General features: G+C 41.7%; 1 protein-coding gene across 1 annotated transcript in view; it reads left to right on the forward strand.

The window, feature by feature from the left end:
• Positions 1-22,391, forward strand: part of eftud2 (elongation factor Tu GTP binding domain containing 2) — a 60,670-nt gene that overhangs the window by 26,782 nt on the left and 11,497 nt on the right. The window contains exons 12-22 of the mRNA XM_070864480.1: positions 3,462-3,525; positions 8,111-8,201; positions 10,474-10,609; positions 12,036-12,163; positions 12,542-12,735; positions 14,572-14,683; positions 15,104-15,244; positions 17,325-17,426; positions 18,043-18,125; positions 19,760-19,846; positions 21,205-21,331. Coding sequence (XP_070720581.1) covers positions 3,462-3,525; positions 8,111-8,201; positions 10,474-10,609; positions 12,036-12,163; positions 12,542-12,735; positions 14,572-14,683; positions 15,104-15,244; positions 17,325-17,426; positions 18,043-18,125; positions 19,760-19,846; positions 21,205-21,331 — 1,265 coding nt within the window. The remainder of the gene's footprint in view (positions 1-3,461; positions 3,526-8,110; positions 8,202-10,473; positions 10,610-12,035; positions 12,164-12,541; positions 12,736-14,571; positions 14,684-15,103; positions 15,245-17,324; positions 17,427-18,042; positions 18,126-19,759; positions 19,847-21,204; positions 21,332-22,391) is intronic.

Consider the following 22,391-nt stretch of genomic DNA (forward strand, 5'->3'; position numbering starts at 1 on the left):
CAACTCTGCCCTCATACCTTCACAGTCTCCTTTATTTAAGCTCAGTACGCTGGTTAGAGATCCAACTTTCTCACCCTCCATCTGAATTTGAAATTCAATCATGCTATGATCACTCATTTCAAGGGGATCCTTTACTAGGAGATTGTTTATTAATCCTGTCTCATTACACAGGACCAGATCCAGGATAGCCTGCCCCCTGGTTGGTTCTGTTACGTACTGCTCAAGGAACCCGTCCCTTATGCACTCTATGAACTCCTGCTCAAGGCTACCCTGACCAATTTGAATTGTCCAATCAATATGGAGGTTAAAATCACCCATGATTATTGCTGTTCCCTTTTTACAAGCCCCCGCTATTTCCTGGTTTATGCTCCGACCAAGAGTTGCTACTGTTAGGGGGCCTATAGACTACGCCCACCAGTGACTTTTTCCCCTTATCATTCCTTATCTCCACCCAAACTCTTTCAACATCCTTATCATTTGAACCAATATCATTTCTCACTATTGCAGTGATTCCATCCTTTATCAATAGAGCTACCCCACCTCCTTTTCCTTCTGTCTGTCCTTCCGGATTGTCAAGTACCCCTGAATATTTAATTCCCAGTCCTGGTCACCTTGTAACCAGTCTCTGTAATGGTTATCAGATCATACCCATTTGTCTCAATTTGTGCCGCCAACTCATCTATTTTATTACAAATGCCACGTGCATTTAGACAAAGTGCCTCAAGTTTGTTTTTTTACCCTTTTTTCCTGCTTGTTTCCTCTCTCCTTCAAACTCACTCACTTTATTTTTGCTTTCTAATTCCAACTTTTCTCCCCTCCCTACTGAATCTCTTTTCAGGTTCCCATCCCTCTGCCAAGCTAGTTTAAACCCTCCCCAACAGCACTAGCAAACCCCCGCCCCCCCCAGGCGAGGATATTGGTCCCGGCTCTGTTGAGGTGCAACAGGTCCCATCTCCCTCAGAAGCGGTCCCAATGCCTCAGGAAACTAAAGCCCTCCCGCCTGCACCATCTTTCCAGCCACGTATTCATCTGCTCTATCCTCCTATTTCTGTACTCACTAGCTTGTGGCACTGGGAGTAATCCGGAGATTCCTAATCTTAGAACTTGGAACTAAATCAGTTAAAGTCACATTCAGGGGAAAAAGCTCATTCCCACATTGTGGAATGCACAGTCCTAGATGGCCATGGATTCCGATTCAATTGAAGTATTTCAAAGATAGGGAGATATTTAAGAATCAAATATAATAAGGGGTATGGAGATAGGGCAGAGACTTGGATGATAAGTGTCTTCATTTCTCAAAGTTTTGGATGTCATTGTACAGAGCTAAAAATATAAGAAACTCCAGGCATCATCTACTCCATCCAAAGCGCATGTATGATTATGAACTTTGAGTGCTGTTCACAGTTCTGGTCCCCATATTATAAAAAGTATATAGAGGCACTGCCGAAGGTGCAAATTGCATCAATTATACCAGAACTGAGTGGTTATATTCATCAAGCAAGATCGAACAGAAAAGAGAACAGTGAGGGGTGACCTGATAGATGTCTTTAAAATTATGAAGGTGTTTGATAGAGTAGACGTAGAGAAGATATTTCCACTTGTGGGGGAGACCAAAACTAGGTGCCATAAATATAAGATAGTCACTAATAAATGCATTAGGGAAATTCAGAACAAACGTCTTTACCCAGAGAGTGGTAAGAATGTGGAATTCACTACCACAAATTGAGACGAATAGCATAGATGCATTTAAGGGGAAGCTAATTAACTCATGAGGGAGAAAGGAATAGAAGGATATGCTGATGGGGTGAGATGAAGAGGGGTTGGAAGAGGCTCGTGTGGAGCATGTACCAGTTGGGCCAAATGGACTGTTTCTGTGTTGTGCATTCTATATAATTATATGGACCATCTTCATTTATCTGCTGATCTACTGTAGTTACTTTCCCTACCTCCCCTCATTTTAAAAACAAGTAATAGTATTAATATTGCTACCGCCCTCAGTTCCACAGTTCAGTAGCTATTGATCCAGTCCCCTTTAGAGGTGTCAGTTGATTTGGAGTCTGTAAACTGGGAGATACAAACCTGGCCTAAAATTTGCTAACACCAGAGCACTTTAATTGCTTCCTCTGCATTGCACGACTGTTCGATATGCCTGCTCCACTGATCTGAGCATTCTATTCAGGAGATGTGCCAGACAAATTGCTCTTGTGGTTGGCTCGGGTGCCTCTGGCAGAGGCCTTGAAGCAAACCAGCTGCCCCCCGCCCCGTGTCCTCTTGGTTGAGAAAAGTTCAACGACAAGAATTAGATATTCTATATTAAAAGTTTTATGTGCGTAGCACGATAATATTGTGGATTCCCTTTGATCAAACAAATCACAGAGCCAGCGTCTGTAGTCTTTCCAATCAATCAGATCCCCGAACAACAAACCAAATAGATCCAGTAGAGACACAAGACCTGGAAGCCGAGGCCAATCCTAGGACCATCTCTATGGTGCTGTTGCTAACTAGTTTAACAACAAAAACAATTGTTTGCATTCTATTAAGAAAAATATATGACTGCCACAAGAGTACCTCATCCACTGTATTTTATGCTCCTAAAAATAAAACTTACATTATAAGCACTTCATTCAGGCTACCCATAACCTCACCCATCCCACCTTACAATTGCTGTAACAATGTTCCCATACACCCTGATACATCATGCCGGACTTTATGGACATCCTAAACTCGGATACACTCTCCCTTGTGACCTGCCTAAAGCCCAGTTTTAGCAATGCCTGCAAGAAAGTGAATGCGCAAAGTGACCGACTGCATTGTTCCACCTTTTTGCTTGGTTTCCTTTTGAATCATTTATCATGTACCATCATCACACACGCACGTATTTCCAAGTTCTGCCAAGACTTTGCTGTTTTCTCTGTCAAGCTCAAGGCTGGGGCTCCGTACTATCCCAGACGTGGCACCATTCCTCCAAATCCAGACCCACTATTCTGTTCCCTGAACCCGACTCTGCTGCAACGGTCTAGTTTCTTCCCCACATAGTACCAGGAAGGCATCCGGCGAGAGACGCATACGAGTGTATGGAATAGAAGGTGAGGGAAAATTGTAGAGAGAAAGGGTTGAGGGCCTACAGAGATACCAAAACAGAGACCGAATTGGAACGAGATAGTGAGACATGAATTGGAGACAGCAAAATAAGCTTTTTAATTGATCATGAGCAGTAAAGAATCAACTAATTTTCTAAAAAATGTATCTATATATTTCTTAGGCAGTCCCTCGGAGTCAAGGATGACTTGCTTCCACACTAATGAGTTCTCAGGTGACTGATGAAACTAATGTGGGACCTCCAGTCTCTGTCACATATATATAATATATACTGTTGTTTACAGTTATGTGCCTGGTTTTGATTACTATCCAAAATGTAGAATGGGATGTTTCAGAAAAATTTCTCTTTTTTTTTTAAACAGGGGACATTAACTATATGGAGTTTGCAAAGCGTCTATGGGGTGACATTTACTTTAACCCAAAAACGTAAGTTTAAACTCGCTCAAGTTTCTTATAGTTGTGATCCAACAGCTAAATTTTTACGCTGTTTGCTAATATATATATTTTTGCCCCTTTGTTTAAAAAAAATTGTGCTCATGAAGGAAGCTAATGCCCGAGGGATTCCTGGAACCCAGGTCACTTACAGCGCGGATGCACAGTAAAGTTCTCTCTTCTCTGTTCCAACATCGTGCCTCAGCCCCAACCTCCGAAGAGTAACCTCATCTTCAATCTCGGAATATGGGTATTGCTTGCAAGTCCAGCACTTAATGCGCATCCTTAGTTGCCCTTGAGAAGGCGTGGTGAGTCGCCTTCAATCCCTGCAGTCCATGTGGTGAGGGTGCACCCGCAATCATGTTGGGTAGGGAGTTCCAGGCTTTTGACCCGGAGACTGTGAAGGAATGGAGATGTATGTTCCAGTCGGGATGGTGTGTGACGGGTTTTAGAGGTGCTGTTGAAGAAGCCTTGGCAAGTTGCTGCAGTGCATCTTGTAGATGGTACACACTGCAGACACACTGTGCCAGTGGTGGAGAGAGTGGATGTTGAAGGTGGTGGATGAGGTGCCGAATAAGCAGACTGCTTTGTCCTGGATGGTGTCAAGTTTCTTAAGTGTTGATGCAGCTGCACACATCCAGGCAAAAACTAACCTCAAGATTTTGTGGTGGCTATAATTTTCAGCTTTGAAGGGACTGACAAACTTCAAGTACCTTCACAGCAAAATAATGGGATTGTGTGCTACATGGTATAACGTTTCTGTGCAGTATCCAACCTCACAAACAATACCACTGGAGACCACCACGTGGCTTGAGCAGTGGTGCAGCAGGGAGGGATTCAAATTCCTGGGGCATTGGAACCGGTTCTGGGGGAGGTAGGACCAGTACAAATCGGACGGTCTGCGCCTGGGCAGGACCGGAACCAATGTCCTAGGGGGAGTGTTTGCTAGTGCTGTTGGGGAGGAGTTAAACTAATATGGCAGGGGGATGGGAACCAATGCAGGGAGACAAAAAGGAGGCAAAAGCAAAAGACAGAAAGGAGATGAGGAAAAGTGGAGGGCAGAGAAACCCAAGGCAAAGAACAAAAAGGGCCACTGTACAGCAAAATTCTAAAAGGACAAAGGGTGTTAAAAAAACAAGCCTGAAGGCTTTGTGTCTTAATGCAAGGAGTATCCGCAATAAGGTGGATGAATTAACTGTGCAAATAGATGTTAACAAATATGATGTGATTGGGATTACGGAGACGTGGCTCCAGGATGATCAGGGCTGGGAACTCAACATCCAGGGGTATTCAACATTCAGGAAGGATAGAATAAAAGGAAAAGGAGGTGGGGTAGCATTGTTGGTTAAAGAGGAGATTAATGTAATAGTTAGGAAAGACATTATCTTGGATGATGTGGAATCTATATGGGTAGAGCTGCAGAACATCAAAGAGCAAAAAATTTTAGTGGGAGTTGTGTACAGACCTCCAAACAGTAGTAGTGATGTTGGGGAGGATATCAAACAGGAAATTAGGGATGCATGCAATAAAGGTGCAGCAGTTATAATGGGTGACTTTAATATGCACATAGATTGGGCGAGCCAAACTGGAAGCAATACGGTGGTGGAGGATTTCCTGGAGTGCACAAGGGATGGTTTTCTCGACCAATATGTCGAGGAACCAACTAGGGGGGAGGCCATCTTAGACTGGGTGTTGTGTAATGAGAGAGGATTAATTAGCAATCTCATTGTGCGAGGCCCCTTGGGGAAGAGTGACCATAATATGGTGGAATTCTGCATTAGGATGGAGAATGAAACAGTTAATTCAGAGACCATGGTCCAGAACTTAAAGAAGGGTAACTTTGAAGGTATGAGGCGTGAATTGGCTAGGATAGATTGGCAAATGATACTGAAGGGGTTGACTGTGGATGGGCAATGGCAGACATTTAGAGACCGCATGGATGAACTACAACAATTGTACATTCCTGTCTGGCGTAAAAATAAAAAAGGGAAGGTGGCTCAACCGTGGCTATCGAGGGAAATCAGGGATAGTATTAAAGCCAAGGAAGTGGCATACAAATTGGCTAGAAATAGCAGCGAACCCGGGGACTGGGAGAAATTTAGAACTCAGCAGAGGAGGACAAAGGGTTTGATTAGGGCAGGGAAAATGGAGTACGAGAAGAAGCTTGCAGGGAACATTAAGGCGGATTGCAAAAGTTTCTATAGGTATGTAAAGAGAAAAAGGTTAGTAAAGATAAACGTAGGTCCTCTGCAGTCAGAATCAGGGGAAGTCATAACGGGGAACAAAGAAATGGCAGACCAATTGAACAAGTACTTTGGTTCGGTATTCACTAAGGAGGACACCAACAACCTTCCGGATATAAAAGGGGTCAGAGGGTCTAGTAAAGAGAAGGAACTGAGGGAAATCTTTATTAGTCGGGAAATTGTGTTGGGGAAATTGATGGGATTGAAGGCCAATAAATCTCCAGGGCCTGATGGACTGCATCCCAGAGTACTTAAGGAGGTGGCCTTGGAAATAGCGGATGCATTGACAGTCATTTTCCAACATTCCATTGACTCTGGATCAGTTCCTATCGAGTGGAGGGTAGCCAATGTAACCCCACTTTTTAAAAAAGGAGGGAGAGAGAAAACAGGGAATTATAGACCGGTCAGCCTGACCTCAGTAGTGGGTAAAATGATGGAATCAATTATTAAGGATGTCATAGCAGTGCATTTGGAAAATGGTGACATGATAGGTCCAGCATGGATTTGTGAAAGGGAAATCATGCTTGACAAACCTTCTGGAATTTTTTGAGGATGTTTCCAGTAAAGTGGACAAGGGAGAACCAGTTGATGTGGTATATTTGGACTTTCAGAAGGCTTTCGACAAGGTCCCACACAAGAGATTAATGTGCAAAGTTAAAGCACATGGGATTGGGGGTAGTGTGCTGATGTGAATTGAGAACTGGTTGTCAGACAGGAAGCAAAGAGCAGGAGTAAATGGGTACTTTTCAGAATGGCAGGCAGTGACTAGTGGGGTACCGCAAGGTTCTGTGCTGGGGCCCCAGCTGTTTACATTGTACATTAATGATGTAGACGAGGGGATTAAATGTAGTATCTCCAAATTTGCGGATGACACTAAGTTGGGTGGCAGTGTGAGCTGCAAGGAGGATGCTATGAGGCTGCAGAGTGACTTGGATAGGTTAGGTGAGTGGGAAAATGCATGGCAGATGAAGTATAATGTGGATAAATGTGAGGTTATCCACTTTGGTGGTAAAAACAGAGAGACAGACTATTATCTGAATGGTGACAGATTAGGAAAAGGGGAGGTGCAACGAGACCTGGGTGTCATGGTACATCAGTCATTGAAGGTTGGCATGCAGGTACAGCAGGCGGTTAAGAAAGCAAATGGCATGTTGGCATTCATAGCGAGGGGATTTGAGTACAGGGGCAGGGAGGTGTTGCTACAGTGTACAGGGCCTTGGTGAGGCCACACCTGGAGTATTGTGTACAGTTTTGGTCTTCTAACTTGAGGAAGGACATTCTTGCTATTGAGGGAGTGCAGCGAAGATTCACCAGACTGATTCCCGGGATGGTGGGACTGACCTATCAAGAAAGACTGGATCAACTGGGCTTGTATTCACTGGAGTTCAGAAGAATGAGAGGGGACCTCATAGAAACGTTTAAAATTCTGACGGGTTTAGACAGGTTAGATGCAGGAAGAATGTTCCCGATGTTGGGGAAGTCCAGAACCAGGAGTCACAGTCTAAGGATAAGGGGTAAGCCATTTAGGACCGAGATGAGGAGAAACTTCTTCACCCAGAGAGTGGTGAACCTGTGGAATTCTCTACCACAGAAAGTAGTTGAGGCCAATTCACTAAATACATGCAAAAGGGAGTTAGATGAAGTCCTTACTACTCGGGGGATCAAGGGGTATGGCGAGAAAGCAGGAATGGGGTACTGAAGTTGCATGTTCAGTCATGAACTCATTGAATGGCGGTGCAGGCTAGAAGGGCTGAATGGCCTACTCCTGCACCTATTTTCTATGTTTCTATGTAACATTTCAGTGAAGCACTAGTAATGGGATGTGGCCTGTTGGTAAGCAAGCTTCAAGATGCACTTGCAATACAACTACAGACTTGGTTTGAAGCAGTTTTACTTTGCATCTACATTACATGTACATATCCTGAATCTAGAGCTCGACCTGACATCAACGCAGTGAATGAGACGCCCTTGAAGATGGAATCTCCAGTGACTTCGCTCCAGGGTCAGCTTGGGTTCTGATGCCAGAATTACATGTTTAACATCAGCACCGTTTTTCATCAACCTTAAACTTGTAGTGTAAATGCATTTTAGGAGATTCACTGGGCTCCACTGGCACACCTAGTGGCTAGCCATAGAGGGTCATTGATCTAAGAGTTGGTTCTTACTTAGCCCTCTTGGTGCAAAAGGCAAGAATATGTAAACGGACTTTTAAAATGCATATTTTAAAAAGAGCTTAGGGGAATTGGCTCGCTTTTTTTTAACCTATTTTCTTACTAAATTATAAATTTCAAAATTGATTTCAAGCTAATGCACACACAAATACATTCTCCTTTCAGACGGAAGTTTACTAAGAAAGCACCAACCAGTAACTCTCAGAGAAGTTTTGTAGAGTTTGTCCTGGAGCCTGTCTATAAGATTCTTTCTCAGGTACGTATAGCAAAATTGTACTGTTGACACACCGCTTAATAGAAACAGTAGACGGTTGACTGTAGTTGCACGGCTATAACTTACTCTACAACAAAAGTTGGAAGTCTGAAACAAAATGCTGAAAACACTCAGCAGGTCGGTCAGCATTTGTGGAAAGAACAGACAAGTTAGCATTTTGAGCGTGGCACCTCATTCAAAGCTTTTAGTCAAGTAGTTCTGATGACATTTAAAACCATGCAAGTATAGACTGAACAATCTGGAGAGCTGTGGATGTTTTTTTTTAATATAGGTTACTGTTGTACATTAATTGTGGAATAGAGAGCCCAAGAGTAATGGTAATAAAGAGGGTGGTGATCTAACATCCAAAATTATGCATGATTGCTTCGCTAGTGTAGAATGGGCCTATACTCTCGAGTTTAGAAGAATGAGAGGTGACCTCATTGAAACATACAAGATTCTGAGGGGGTTTGACAGGATAGATGATGAGGGATTGTTTCCCCTGGCTGGAGAGTGGAACCAGGGGCCACAGTCTCAGGATAAGGGATCGGCCATTTAAGACTGAGATGAGGAGGAATTTCTTCACTCGGAGGGTTGTGAATCTTTGGAATTGTCTGCCCCAGAGGGCTGTTGAATGCCGAGTCGTTGATCATGAGTATATTCGAAGGCTGAGATAGATAGGTATTTGGCCTCTAGGGGAATCAAGGGAAATGGAGATCGGGCAGGAAAGTGGAGTTGAGGTTGAAGATCAGCCATGATCTTATTGAATAGCGAAGCAGGCTCAATGGGCTACATTACCATTTTTTAACTGGTTGATTGCTGGGAAAGAAACCCTGAGCAGATGTGTTTTTTGCTTCTGTTCCCTCGATGTATATATCTAGATATCGTATGTCTGGCATATGATTTCATCTTGCATCCTGTGTCATATTTCCCTGCCACACCGTGATGTCAGTTCTAAATATGTTTCTCATGTTTAATTTTTCCCTGCCCAATGTAGATTTGTTCCACCTGATATGCAAATACATTTATTGTAATTCACGCACATGCACGTTTCTTGAGAAGATGGTGAATAAATCGAATCACTCAAAATACTTCTTGAAAAGTAATTTGGCTCTGTCATTGTTTTCTCCTCAGCCAGTTGATTTACAGACAGGTCAAAGTGTACAGTTAATAGCCTAACTAATGTAAAAAGTTTTTTTTTGCAAATCATAGAATCATAGAAAATTACGACCCAGAAGGAGGCAATTCGGCCCATTGCATCTGTGTTGATTGAAAAAAGTCTTTGGGGTTGCATTTACGACAAAAAGTTTCCAATAGCAGACCCACACCTCTACTAATCATACAAAAAATGTGAGCAAGGTGCTACAGGATTAATAGTTGCCTTTTTACCGCAGTGTTTCACAGCAAACGCTGCCCACTATATTTCACTGTTCACTTTCAAAAGTGGAAAGCACAGTTGGAGCAAATCATTCAAACTAATAGTTGATTTTAGTGACGAGGATTATAATTACACTGTAGTAAAAGAATGCAGCATAACAGCACTACAATGCTTGACTTACACACTGCTTTAAATTATCCCTAAAGTAAAAACAAAAAGTCTAAACTTTTCAGAATTGTTTAACTGAATCTCTGATGAACATAATAATGAGTGCTTCAACTCTGGATCCCCTTACATAGCCAAAATGTGGGAAATGATGCTGTTACCAAGATAGTTATCCACATACATGCTTGAGTTTCTTTGCAGTGGAGGCAGGTTTTTTTGCAGAACCGCCTTGGACTAAGCATGCAATCATATTGTCCAATTTTAGCATTCAGGTAGAGGGATTGGGAATGGGGCTCCTCCGGCCTTCCTGCTGGTTTTATTTGCTAACTAGGATTATCAAATAGCTTGTCTCTGAGAACGACCCTAAATCACCTTCAGGTGTCCGAAAATGTCGCTTGAATGCAACTTTTCCAACACTTGAGATTAACATGTTCTGAATTCTCTCTAGGAGTCATTACTTGTAGATATTGTAAACATTGTTCATGTTTTGATGATCCCCTTCCCCCAACAAGAAAGACACAATGCATACTGAGTGTTGAGAGCAGGGCGAGAAGGTGGGGAATAATTGGACCAAGATTGGTGGGTGGGAGGGGGGGATGGAAGCAAGAAGTCCACCTCGGTGGGAGTGAGCGAAGAAAAAGATAATTTGAAATGTTCTTGGAGGTTATCGAGCAGGAATGTAGATTTTAATTCTGCTGAGCAGTGTATTAAATGTTTACATGTTATGCGCAGGTTGTTGGTGATGTAGATACGACACTGCCACGCACGTTGGATGAACTTGGCATTCACTTGACCAAGGAAGAATTAAAGCTGAACATCAGGCCCTTGCTCCGACTTGTCTGCAAAAAATTCTTTGGTGACTTTACAGGTAATTTAATAGTCAGCAGTTTCAGACAAGACAAGACCTTTCCTTGTCACATTGAAAAAAATGTGCAATTAAAATCGCATGAGCCGCTGTATTTAGAAGGGAGTGGAAAATAGGGGAAGGGGAAGCTGCATTAAGTAGATGAAAGCAGTAATTATAACTTTAACAAGAGTAGCCATGTTCTTGTACTATTTCCGACAGTCAGTTTACATTTATATGTAAAAGGCTATTAGCAGTGTTGTGCTTTGTACCCTGTGAATTTCCACAACTCATGATGGTGCCTCAAAGGGACATGCTCGGATTAATAGCTAAACATAAATGTGCAGAAATCCCTAGACTGCCCATGAACAACGCCATGGGAAATAAGCCAGAAAGACGTAAATTATTGATTGGTTTATATATTCCCAACATTTCCAAATGTGGACGTTACAGTGCCTAACCTTTAGCAGCTTATTGACCGCTGCAATTCAGATGTATTTTGTATCAATTGGTCAGCCATAATGATATTGGCCATCGGGTCACAATTATAATTTGTGTGTTGCATGACAGATTATTGTGGCAGTAGGATGGGAATCCTGTACAAAGTAAGTTTCTATAAAAATTATAAACTGTAAAAGATTTACAGAATTACATTTACCCAACTATTGTGTTTGTACAAGCAGGTTCCAATAATCACACAAACAAATTGCGTAACAGCTGCGAGGCGCGAGCTAAATTGGGCTTACTGCCCCCTAGAGGGAGTGGAGCCCAAATACAGCACTCCACATCCTCTCGGGGGCGGGTCCGGGGCGCTAACCAACACAAATTTCCCAGTGCTACGCGGAGGGGCGCGTAGCGTTGGAGCGAACACAGGGCCCTCCCCTTCCATTTAAGGGGAGGGCCATGCTGCCAACTCTACAGGAGGGAGCCAAGCGGCCACCGCTGGAGCACCAGGGAGTGTGGTGCCGTGGCAGCGGCTCGGCACAGAAGCGGGCTGACAAGGCCGTGACTGGTAAGTCGCCCATTTTTTAATTTTCAGTGCCGCACCTCTCCCTTTAATTTTCACCCCACAAGTGGCCTACAGCCGCGACAGCCCCACGGGGTGCTACCGAATTTTCACTCTGGGGTGGAAATGGGTCGCAGCGCACAGTGATGACATCGTCATTGCCGGTGCAGCAACCCGGGGCGCTATTGGTTAGCGCCACCATTAAGCCCGCAGCCGAAAAGTCATTTGCGTCCCATTAGCGCCCCCCGGTGGTGCTAACGGGAGGCGCAAACAACCCAAATTTTTCCCCCATAGATTCTCATTTTTAGGCCGGTTATCATTCTGTTCAGTGGATTCATAGCATTCTATTACAGTGCAGAAATAGTATTGCTGTAGTTTTGGCAGAAACTGTACAAGGATTCCTGTTGCTCATGAGCCTTGATACCCAATGTAACTTTTGTACAGGCTTGGTGGATATGTGTGTGCAACATATCCCATCCCCGCAGTCTGGTGCAAGGAATAAAATCGAACATACGTACACAGGCAGCCTGGATTTGGATCTTGGCGAGACGATGCTAGAGTGTGATCCTGATGTAAGTAAAGTCTTTTTTTTTAATTTCCTTCTGAAAGCTTTTACTGTGATGCATCCTATATTTTTGGTCCTTCGAACCAAATGATTCTGCAGCCATGAGGGTGGGCTGACAACCTGATCCCATACTGTCCCCAATGACCCTTTTAACTGATCACCAGAGATAACCAAGGCTTTCCCCTCTATTTAGTGTTTACTTCCTGCTCATTTAAAAGATTGGGAATTGAAGTAAAAAGAGATTTTATTGCCATTGTTTCATCTGCTTTGTTGTATTAAAAGATTAACCGTTAACCGTACTTGTTTCGTTGGCAGATGTTCCATATTCATGTTAGTCTAACTTACAACTGTGAAACGCTTGTGTATGATTTTTGTGTTTGCACAGGGCCCTCTGATGTGCCACACTACTAAGATGTACAGTACGGAGGATGGTGTACAGTTCCATGCATTTGGCAGGGTGTTGAGTGGAACTATTCATGCAGGGCAGCCAGTGAAAGTACTTGGAGAGAACTACACACTGGAGGATGAGGAAGATTCACAAATCTGCACAGTGGGCAGGCTCTGGATTTCAGTTGCAAGGTGCCTATTAGGAATGTTTCTACCAATCAGATTGGATAGAAATTTTGACTGAAATGGATAATGCTAACATCACTGTTGCAGTAATAACCGATAAATGATGACCTTTTTTCCTCCTTTCCAAAAAAGACCAATAGGTGATACTGTATGGTGACTGTAAGGGATCTGTAGAAATTAGCCGAATTTCAAGAATTAATGAAGGGTAGTAAAGCTAAATAAGTTAACTTTTTGTTGTTTGTATTTTATTTGTCTGTGCTTTACCTATTTCTCAAGTTGTGGATGGGTTGCAAATTGGCTCCCATATAGAAAGCTATTGGGTATTTGAGGGGCCAGGGTGATTGACACTCAAATTGTCTTTCCCTTCTTCCCTGTAGCCAGAAAACTGACTCCCACGAGGGTCTTGTCACACTGTGATTGGAGATATGGGAATCGCTGCCATAGACTACGTTTTAATTGCACTTTGATTCTGTTTTCCCTTCCTGAACATTTTACAAGTTATCCTTTTCTTGCTCTTCCTGTCCATTCGCCATGCAATCCAACATTCCCTAACTGAGAAGGTGGCCACAGTGACTGGACTTTTGCTAATTCCATTCTGAACCAACTATTAGGGGTACAGTAGCATAGTGGTTATGTTACTGGACTAGTAATCCAGAGGCCTGGACTAATGATCTGGAGACATGAGTTCAAATCTCACCATGGCAGCTGGGGAATTTAAATTCAAATACTTAAATAAATCTAGTAATAGTGACCATGAAACTACCGGAAACTAGGGAAGGAAATTCTGTTCAGAGAAGGTTCACTTGGTTGATTCCGGAGATGAGGGGGTTGACTTATGAAGATAGGTTGGGCATATACTCATTGGAGTTCAGAAGAATGAGAGGTGATCTTATTGAAACTTATAAGATAATGAAGGGTCTCAACAAGGTGAATGCAGAGAGGATATTTCCACTCATAGGGGAAACTAAAATTAGGGGACATAGTCTTAGAATAAGGGGCTGCCCATTTAAAACTGAGATGAGGAGGAATTTCTTCTCTCAGAGGGTTGTAAATCTGTGGAATTCTCTGCCCCAGAGAGCTGGGTCATTGAATACATTTAAGGCGGAGATAGACAGATTTTTGAGCGATTGGGGAGCAGGCAGAGAAGTTAAGTTGAGGCCAAGATCAGATCAGCCATGATCTTATTGAATGGCGGAGCAGGCTCGAGGGGCCAAATGGCCTACTCCTGCTGCTATTTCTTATGTTCTTATGAAATCTGCTGTCCTTACCCAGTCTGGCCTATTTGTGACTCCAGACCCATAGCAATGTGGTTGACTCTTAACTGTCCTCTGAAATGGCCTGGCAAGCCACTCGGTTGTATTGAAGAAGGTGGCTCACCACCACCTTCTCGAGGGCAATTAGAGATGGGCAATAAATGCCGGTCTTGCTGACGACATCCACATCCCGTGAATGAATTAAAAAATATATTGGGAATTGACTTCGTGGCATAAGTTTACTCACTGGAAATGCTGAACTCCACTGTAGCTCCCTTTGATGGTGGCTTGGCCTGGATTGGAAATGTGTCTGAGTAGTCATGGGCACTAACCCATGTCCTTCATGGTACAGCACAGGATTTCAGTGCTCCAGTATGCTAAGCTGACCACGGTTATAATTATCATACTATTCAGCAACATAATTGCACAGGTTATTGGTTGAAATTCTGGAACATTTGTTAAAGTATCTGTTAATAAATAAAAAATTGATTCCTCAGTCAATCTGTATAAATTATGAAATAGTTAACATTATTGAATCCCTTACTCTAATTGTTTTCTGACCTAAAAATGTTATGACTTATCCTTTAAGGTATCATATAGAGGTTAACAGAGTTCCAGCTGGTAACTGGGTGCTCATAGAAGGAGTGGACCAACCCATTGTAAAGACAGCTACCATCACAGAACCAAGAGGCAATGATGAGGTAAAACATTTTAGCGCTATTTAAAAATACCATTTGAAAATAAAATGGTTTAATAAAGTTTGTGCATAATTGTTTTTATAGATCTCATGACCAAAAAGGCAGGATATAGCTGTTACAATTACTCGTGTCTGCATTGCCACTGATCAGTTAGTTCATTGCTTTATAATTCATGGCTGTTGGTAAATATCTGTGGAAAAAACAATGCCTAGCAGACGACACGATGGGGGTAAATTTCCACGGAGGTTCTTCCAATCGTTCGCCGACAATTTGGCAGAACAGCCGCAGAAACACCATTTGTAAATGGTGTTTGCACCGTTTTCTGGGCAGCAATCTGACCTTGGTGTGTCAAGTTTCTCGTGTTTCAAACATTAATATGGGTATTTCTGCCTCTCTGACTTTGGTGTTTGCTTCTAATTTCAGGCTCAGATCTTCAGGCCTCTCAAGTTTAATACAGCATCTGTCATTAAAATAGCTGTGGAACCTGTCAATCCATCTGAGCTTCCAAAAATGTTGGACGGCTTAAGAAAGGTCAACAAAAGCTACCCATCACTAACTACTAAGGTATGAATGCAATTATCATTTGTAAGAAGTTTTGTATACTCTCAAAGAAAGAACTTGCATTTATATCATAACGTAAGAAATAGGAGCAGGCCAGACTCCTCAAGCCTGCTCCGCCATTCAATAAGATCATAGCTGATCTTCTAAATCAACTCCACTTTTCTGAACACGGGTCACCAAAAGCATTTTACAGCCAATGGAGTACTTTTTGAAGTGTAGTCACTGTTATCATGTAGGAAACGTGGCAGCCAAATTGTGCACAGCAAGCTCCCACAATCAACAAATGACCAGATGTTCGTAATGTTGGTTGAGGGATAAATATTGGCCAGGACATTGGGGAGAAGTTCCCTGCTCTTCCAGATAGTGCCATGGGATCGTTTACATCCACCTGATGGGGCAGACCGGATATCTGTTAACATCTCATCCGAAAGACTGCACCTCCAACAGTGCAGCACTGGGAGTGTCAGCCTAGATTTTGTGCTCGAGTCTGTAGATTGGAACTTGAACCCTCAATTTTCTGTCTCAGAAGTGGGGGTACTACCAATGGGCCACAGCTGTCACCATCTCATTTCAAAGCCACATTTAACTGTCCAAGCTCTTCATATTTTAGTTTAAGCGGAAGTGCTCTTTATTCATTTTAGCCAGTATTTACGAGAAAATGATGCGCTACTGATATTGCCTAGTAAAGAGGTGGTGGGTCATGGCTTAAATATGATGGGTTTCACCTCTGAATGAATGAAACACAAGGTGCAGATTTTGAACCGATTCACATTGATCATTTGTAATCCTAGGAAGCAAACATTTTTGTTTGTAATTGAGAAGAGAATATAAATTACGTTTGATCAGCCTACAAGTAACTCAAACTGTTTGAGGTTAAATTCTAATTAAAAAAAATATGCATTGCATGTTAACGGTGGGGGGTTCGAGAGAGGTGGAGGAGAGGTACAGCTGGGTATCATCAGCGTACATATGAAAATTCATGTGTTGCCGGATGATATCACCAATTTGAAATGCTCCACCATTGGTGGCCGTGTCTTCAGCTGCCTAGTTCCTAAGCTCTGGAATTCCCTGCCTAAATCTCTCTGTCTCTTCACTTCTCTTTTTTTTTTAAGGCGCTCTTTAAAACCTACCTCTTTGACCAAGCTTTTGGTCATTTGCCCTAATAGCTCCCCCTCATATGGCTCAGTGTCCAATTTCTTTTTTATAACACTCTAGTGAAGCACCTTGGAACGTTTTATTGCGTTAAAGGCGCTATATAAATATAAGTAACTGTTGTTAAAACAAAAGTGCAGACTGCGGCAAACATATATATTGTTGCAGATGGGTTCAAGGCTGTGGATTGCAGCTGGATTTGTAGTGCTCGTGAAGATGAAGCAATGAACTGTGTATTGAAAATACAGTAGGTAGCTTTCAATACTTGCATTGGTTACATTAATCTCCACATTCAAGAATGTTTACTTACTATAAATCATTGGATGAAAGCAACATTATCCCTTTTGTGAGGATTGTACCAAATAGTTTCTATGCTTTGGTATTGACTACCTTATCTTCATGTTTACATTTTCATCCTTCAGCATTTGTAAGTATAACTTAATGATGTGAATTTTTCTGTGCTGTTTTCTAAAGCATTTGTAGAAATTCTAAACCATAAAACACTTAATTCCCAATATTCTTTGAATAGTCTTAATTGTTTTGATACATAAATTTGCTCTATCATTACTTTGTTAACTTGTGGCATTGCTGATGGGGAGAAATGGAATTTTGCAACTAATAGAGATAAATAAAAATAAAATGGGTTTGAGCCCTCATTAGTAAGAACCTGAAAGTTTCTGTCACTACTTAGTATTTTCTACAGACAATTTGTTCTATTGGCTGGACTGTTATTTGCCTATACGAAACTATGGTTGAAAGATTTCATCTGTGAGGTATGTCTCGTGGCTTATAAATGGGTTTACAATTGTGTTGCACTCTTAATAAAGGTCATGGCAACAAAAATGTTACTGCTGTCATCAAATAGTGAAGTGAGCAAGTTCCTTACCCGTAATAATAATTGTTCATTGTATCTGTGCTTTGTCTGTTAAAGGTAGAGGAGTCCGGGGAGCATGTAATACTGGGCACTGGAGAACTCTACCTGGACTGTGTGATGCACGACCTTAGGAAGATGTATTCTGAAATTGATATTAAGGTCATGCAAATTTACCAATATTGTGACTTTCCATTCTGATGTATGGCTCCTAAAATTTGATGCTAGTTGTATATGTTTCATGCAAAATTAATTGTTCCTCTCTTAGTAACTATAGATGTGATTGCATTAGAGAGAGTACAGAGGAGATTTACAAGGATGTTGCCTGGACTGGAGAATTTTAGCTATGTGGAAAGATTGGATAAGGCTGAGTTTGTTTTCTTTGTAACAGAGGAGGCTGAGGGGAGACCTTATTGAGATATATAAAATTATGAGGGGCCTAGATAGAGTGGATAGGAAGGACTTATTTCCCTTAGCAGAAGGGCATAGATTTAAAGTAATTGGTAGGAGGTTTAGAGGGGATTTGAGGGGAAATGTCTTCACCCAGAGGGTGGTGGGGATCTGGAACTCATTGCCTGAAAGGGTGGTAGAGGCAGAAACCCTCACCACGTTTAAAGGCTACTTGAAGTGCCTTAACCTACAGGGCTACGGACCAAGAGCTGGAAAGTGGGATTAGGCTGGATAGCTCTTTGTTGGCCGGCGTGGACACGATGGGCCGAAATGGCCGCCTTCCATGCTGCAAATTTCTATGATGATAACTGTTGACTTTCTCTTACAGGTGGCTGACCCTGTTGTAACATTCTGTGAAACTGTTGTGGAAACCTCATCTCTCAAATGTTTTGCAGAGACACCCAACAAAAAGTGAGTTTCTTGCATTCGTTGCAATCGCACTGCTGTGAACAACACAATTTTCAGCTCCCATTAACTTTTAAAGCTGCAGTTGAATCCTTTGTTTTACCCACAGGTAGTGTGTGAAAGATTTGTCATTGTTTCTGTAATGGATCCACATATTCCCTACTAAATTATTGACGGTGCATATAAAATAAGGATCATGCAAACTTTTTATAAAATCAATTTTTGTCATGCTTTCCATTTTTTTTTTTAGTTGGTGGATTAGTAAAAGCTAAATTCCTCCTGAATTCTCTCCAGAAACCTCCTATGTTTCCTGTTTTGCTAATGGTCCAGAAGTGTGCGCCCCCACTGCATTTGTTATCTCCGTGTGTGAATTGCCTGATATAATGACATTGTACAGGCAAATCTTTGGGCCCAAGATTTCTACAGGAAGTAGATAGAGGGAGGTTTTGCCATTTGTACTTTTTAAGGGTACTGCTTCATAATTGTTTTACTCTCAATTAAAATTTTGCAACCTAAAGTAATTAGGTGGTATAAATGTTTTCCCCACAACAAACAATGATCATGGGTTATAAAAACAAAAAATGCTGGAAATACTCAGCAGGTCAGGCAACATCTGTGGAGAGAGAAACAGAGTTAATGTTTCAGGCCGATGACCCTTTGTCAGAACTGAAAAAAGTGATCATAGGTTAATGGATTGGCTGCATTAGCTGTGTGTGGAACCATGTAATGCTTTATAATTTGTTCTAACACATAACACGCACAACTCATTCAGCTTTCAAACAGTACAGGCCACAATTTGTAGACTGCTCTAACACTTATTTATATGGAAACAATTGTACTCATACCTGCATTCTTTTATAATTCTTCTCTTCTCTTCTGTTGCCTGTAAATAGGCAATTAAAGTAATTCAGAGTAACTGATTACAGCAAACAAAGTGAAGGGAGAAAGGACATGCTGCAGATCACAGCATTGATTTTGAAGGACGCGGTAACGTCCTCAAGCTTTGACTGTATGTTATGTAGATAATTATGGTTGTTATTTAGCTTGGCTATGCCTTTTTTCATCTCTTGCTCATTTTCTAACGTTTCAGCCAAGTTCCAAATAAAGGTTGATTTTCTCCAAATTTACCTGGATATTTTGGGATTCAGTTCTCTTTTCCCCCCCCACCCTGTATCGATGCAAAATAGAAACTGAAAGACATCCAAAATAACTTTACTGATTCTCACATTTAAATTAACCTATTTTAGGAAAATCTTGTAACAGTCAGTTCGCTCATTGTAAATATAGAGAATCTATAGATTCTCATTAGATGTCTTTTTGGAAGTATGGCACAGTGTACTTCACCAGAACAATGAGTTAATTTCTGTGTTCACTCCGTCTTTGCAGTGTTACTGTGGGAAACTAAATCAAATGGCAGCTTGGTACTGGGCAATTCTTGTGCACCCTCTAGCAGCTAGCCTGGAGCAGCACTAGTGGAACAGGTTATGCATTTGGCTCAGGGAGACAAGGAAAAGAGTGTGGGAGATAACACTTTAGAGTAAGGATTAAAAAAAAATATGTACCTTTAATACACGACATGCTCTCTTCATTAATTTTGTGTTCTCTTTTTTTTTTTCACCCACTCCCCCCTCCTCCCAAAGGAATAAAATTACAATGATTGCAGAACCTCTGGAGAAAGGTTTGGCAGAAGACATTGAGAATGAAGTGGTCCAAATCACCTGGAACAGGTATGAAATACACAATACTGGATTTTATCATACACTTTACTGAGTGGGAAGGTGATTCAGTTACTAATGTCGCTATTTACAAACCAATCATTTTGGGGTATCGCTTTAGTTTTGGGAATGAGAAAAATCAAGGACAGGAAATGTAATTCAGCTCATTTCCCTAGTACTTTGATTCTACCCTGCCAGACACGAGACTCCCTAAACAATTGCTCTATGCGGTGCTCCTTCATGGCAACCGAACCAAAGGTGGGCAGCGAAAACGTTACAAGGACACCCTCAAAGTCTCCCTGGTGAAGTGCGACATCACCACTGACACCTGGGAATCCCTGGCCGAAGAACACCCGAGGTGGAGAAAGTGCATCCAGCAGGGCGTTGAGCTCTTCGAATCTCAACGCTGCGAACATGAAGAGCTCAGGCGCAGGCAGTGGAAGGAGCGTGTGGTAAATCAGTCCCACACACACCCCTCCCCCCCCCTCCCCAACGAATGTCTGTCCCACCTGCGACAGAGTCTGTGGCTCTCGTGTTGGACTGTTCAGCCACCAAAATACTCACTTTAATAGTGGAAGCAAGTCTTCCTCGATTCCGAGGGACTGCCTATGATGAGTATGATGATGATGATTCTACCTGTACAACATCCAACTACTTATTGAGTGTCGCTAAAGTTTTTATCTGCATTGCCCCACTTGGAAGATTATTTAAACAAATTAGCATTCTTTAAGTAAAAAGGTCTTCCCAATAAGTGTTTTAAGTTTATTTTTCACTAGCTTATATTTATATTTTCTGGTCCTACTTTCCCAAAGTACCTTATCTATAAACATATAAGTTTATATAATTCAATTAAGGCCTCTTAACTACCTTTATTCTTGACCAGAGTGTTCTCATTTTTCCTCACGACTGTGTCACTTTGCACTTTTGATTAGTCTTGTTGCAAGAATGCTGCATGGCTGGGGAACCTAAAAAGATAAATTTATGTTCAGAGAATGACACTGGTGCATCAAATCATCAGAAATGATGCTGTGGTTCCAATGTGTTAAAGGATATTTTTTTTCAAACATTTTGGTTGCTGGATGTTTGATTTTGGATCTAGTTCTACATCTCCTATCAGTTCTTCAAAATGTCATTGTTGAGTTCCAGTATAACCATTACCTATTGAACGAGAATAGGTCATTGTTTATAAGATGTTATGTGGTGTATGTGTAAATAACACATTATGCTGTGCTTTGGAACTATTTCAAATGGACGATAGAAATATGTTGACATTTGTTCACAAAGCAAAACTTTATTTTTGTATTTTCCTCAGATTTTAACTCTAGTAATATAGCCCTTAAAAGTGTATCCTTTTGTCTGCCAAATTATAGGAAAAAACTGGGTGAATTTTTCCAGACTAAGTACGATTGGGATTTGCTGGCTGCCCGATCCATTTGGGCTTTTGGACCGGATACTACAGGCCCTAACATTTTGGTTGATGATACATTGCCGTCCGAGGTAAGTGTGCAAAAAAAATAAGGAGGCACTTTTCATGATAGCTCTGTTATTTGTCATGAATCATTTTCATAGAAGTACAAATTGAGCATGGTTTGCAAAAGTTCAATGTGCAAAAAAGCTTAAACCCAACACTTAACAGACTCCTCCTGTTATGTTTGATACAAGTAAATTCAAATGTACCATATGACTTTCTATTCCCACCTTTTGTACATGAATTACATTTCGAATGATTTCCACAGCCTTCCCAATCAATTTTTTTTGAGAGTATTGTTCACATTTGTAGTTTGGAAGGTATTCAGTGGCAAGACTCATTTTTTGAACATTATCTGAGCTGTGAGATTGTGTTCTAACCATCCAATTCACTCTTGGATTTCACTTTCCAAGACTTGCATGTTTGGTTGTTGAATTTACAATAACATAAATAGTCTGGATTTTGGATGAGGTACGAACTGACATTGTTTTGTTACTTGGATCACATAACCCACAGCTATTTACAATATACATTAATGATTTAGACAAAGGAATTGAATGCAATATCTCCAAGTTTGCAGATGACACTAAGCTGGGTGGCAGTGTGAGCTGTGAGGAGGATGCCAAGAGGCTGCAGGGTGACTTGGACAGGTTAGGTCAGTGGGCAAATACATGGCAGATGCAGTATAATGTAGATAAATGTGAGGTTATCCACCTTGGTGGTTAAAAACAGGAAGGCAGATTATTATCTAAATGGTGACAGATTAGTAAAAGGGGAGGTGCAACGAGACCTGGGTGTCATGGTACATCAGTCATTGACAGTTGCCATACAGGTACAGCAGGCGGTGAAGAAGGCAAATGGCATGTTGGCCTTCATAGCGAGAGAATTTGAGTATAGGAGCAGAGCGGTCTTACTACAGTTGTACAGGGCCTTGGTGAGGTCACACCTTGAATGTTGTGTACAGTTTTGGTCTCCTAATCTGAGGAAGGACATTCTTGCTATTGAGGGAGTGCAGCGAAGGTTCACCAGACTGATTGCCGGGATGACCAGACTGACATATGAAGAAAGACTGGATCGACTAGGCTTGTA

This window comes from Pristiophorus japonicus, chromosome 21 (assembly GCF_044704955.1).
Source record: "Pristiophorus japonicus isolate sPriJap1 chromosome 21, sPriJap1.hap1, whole genome shotgun sequence".
Taxonomy (NCBI): Eukaryota; Metazoa; Chordata; class Chondrichthyes; family Pristiophoridae; genus Pristiophorus; species Pristiophorus japonicus.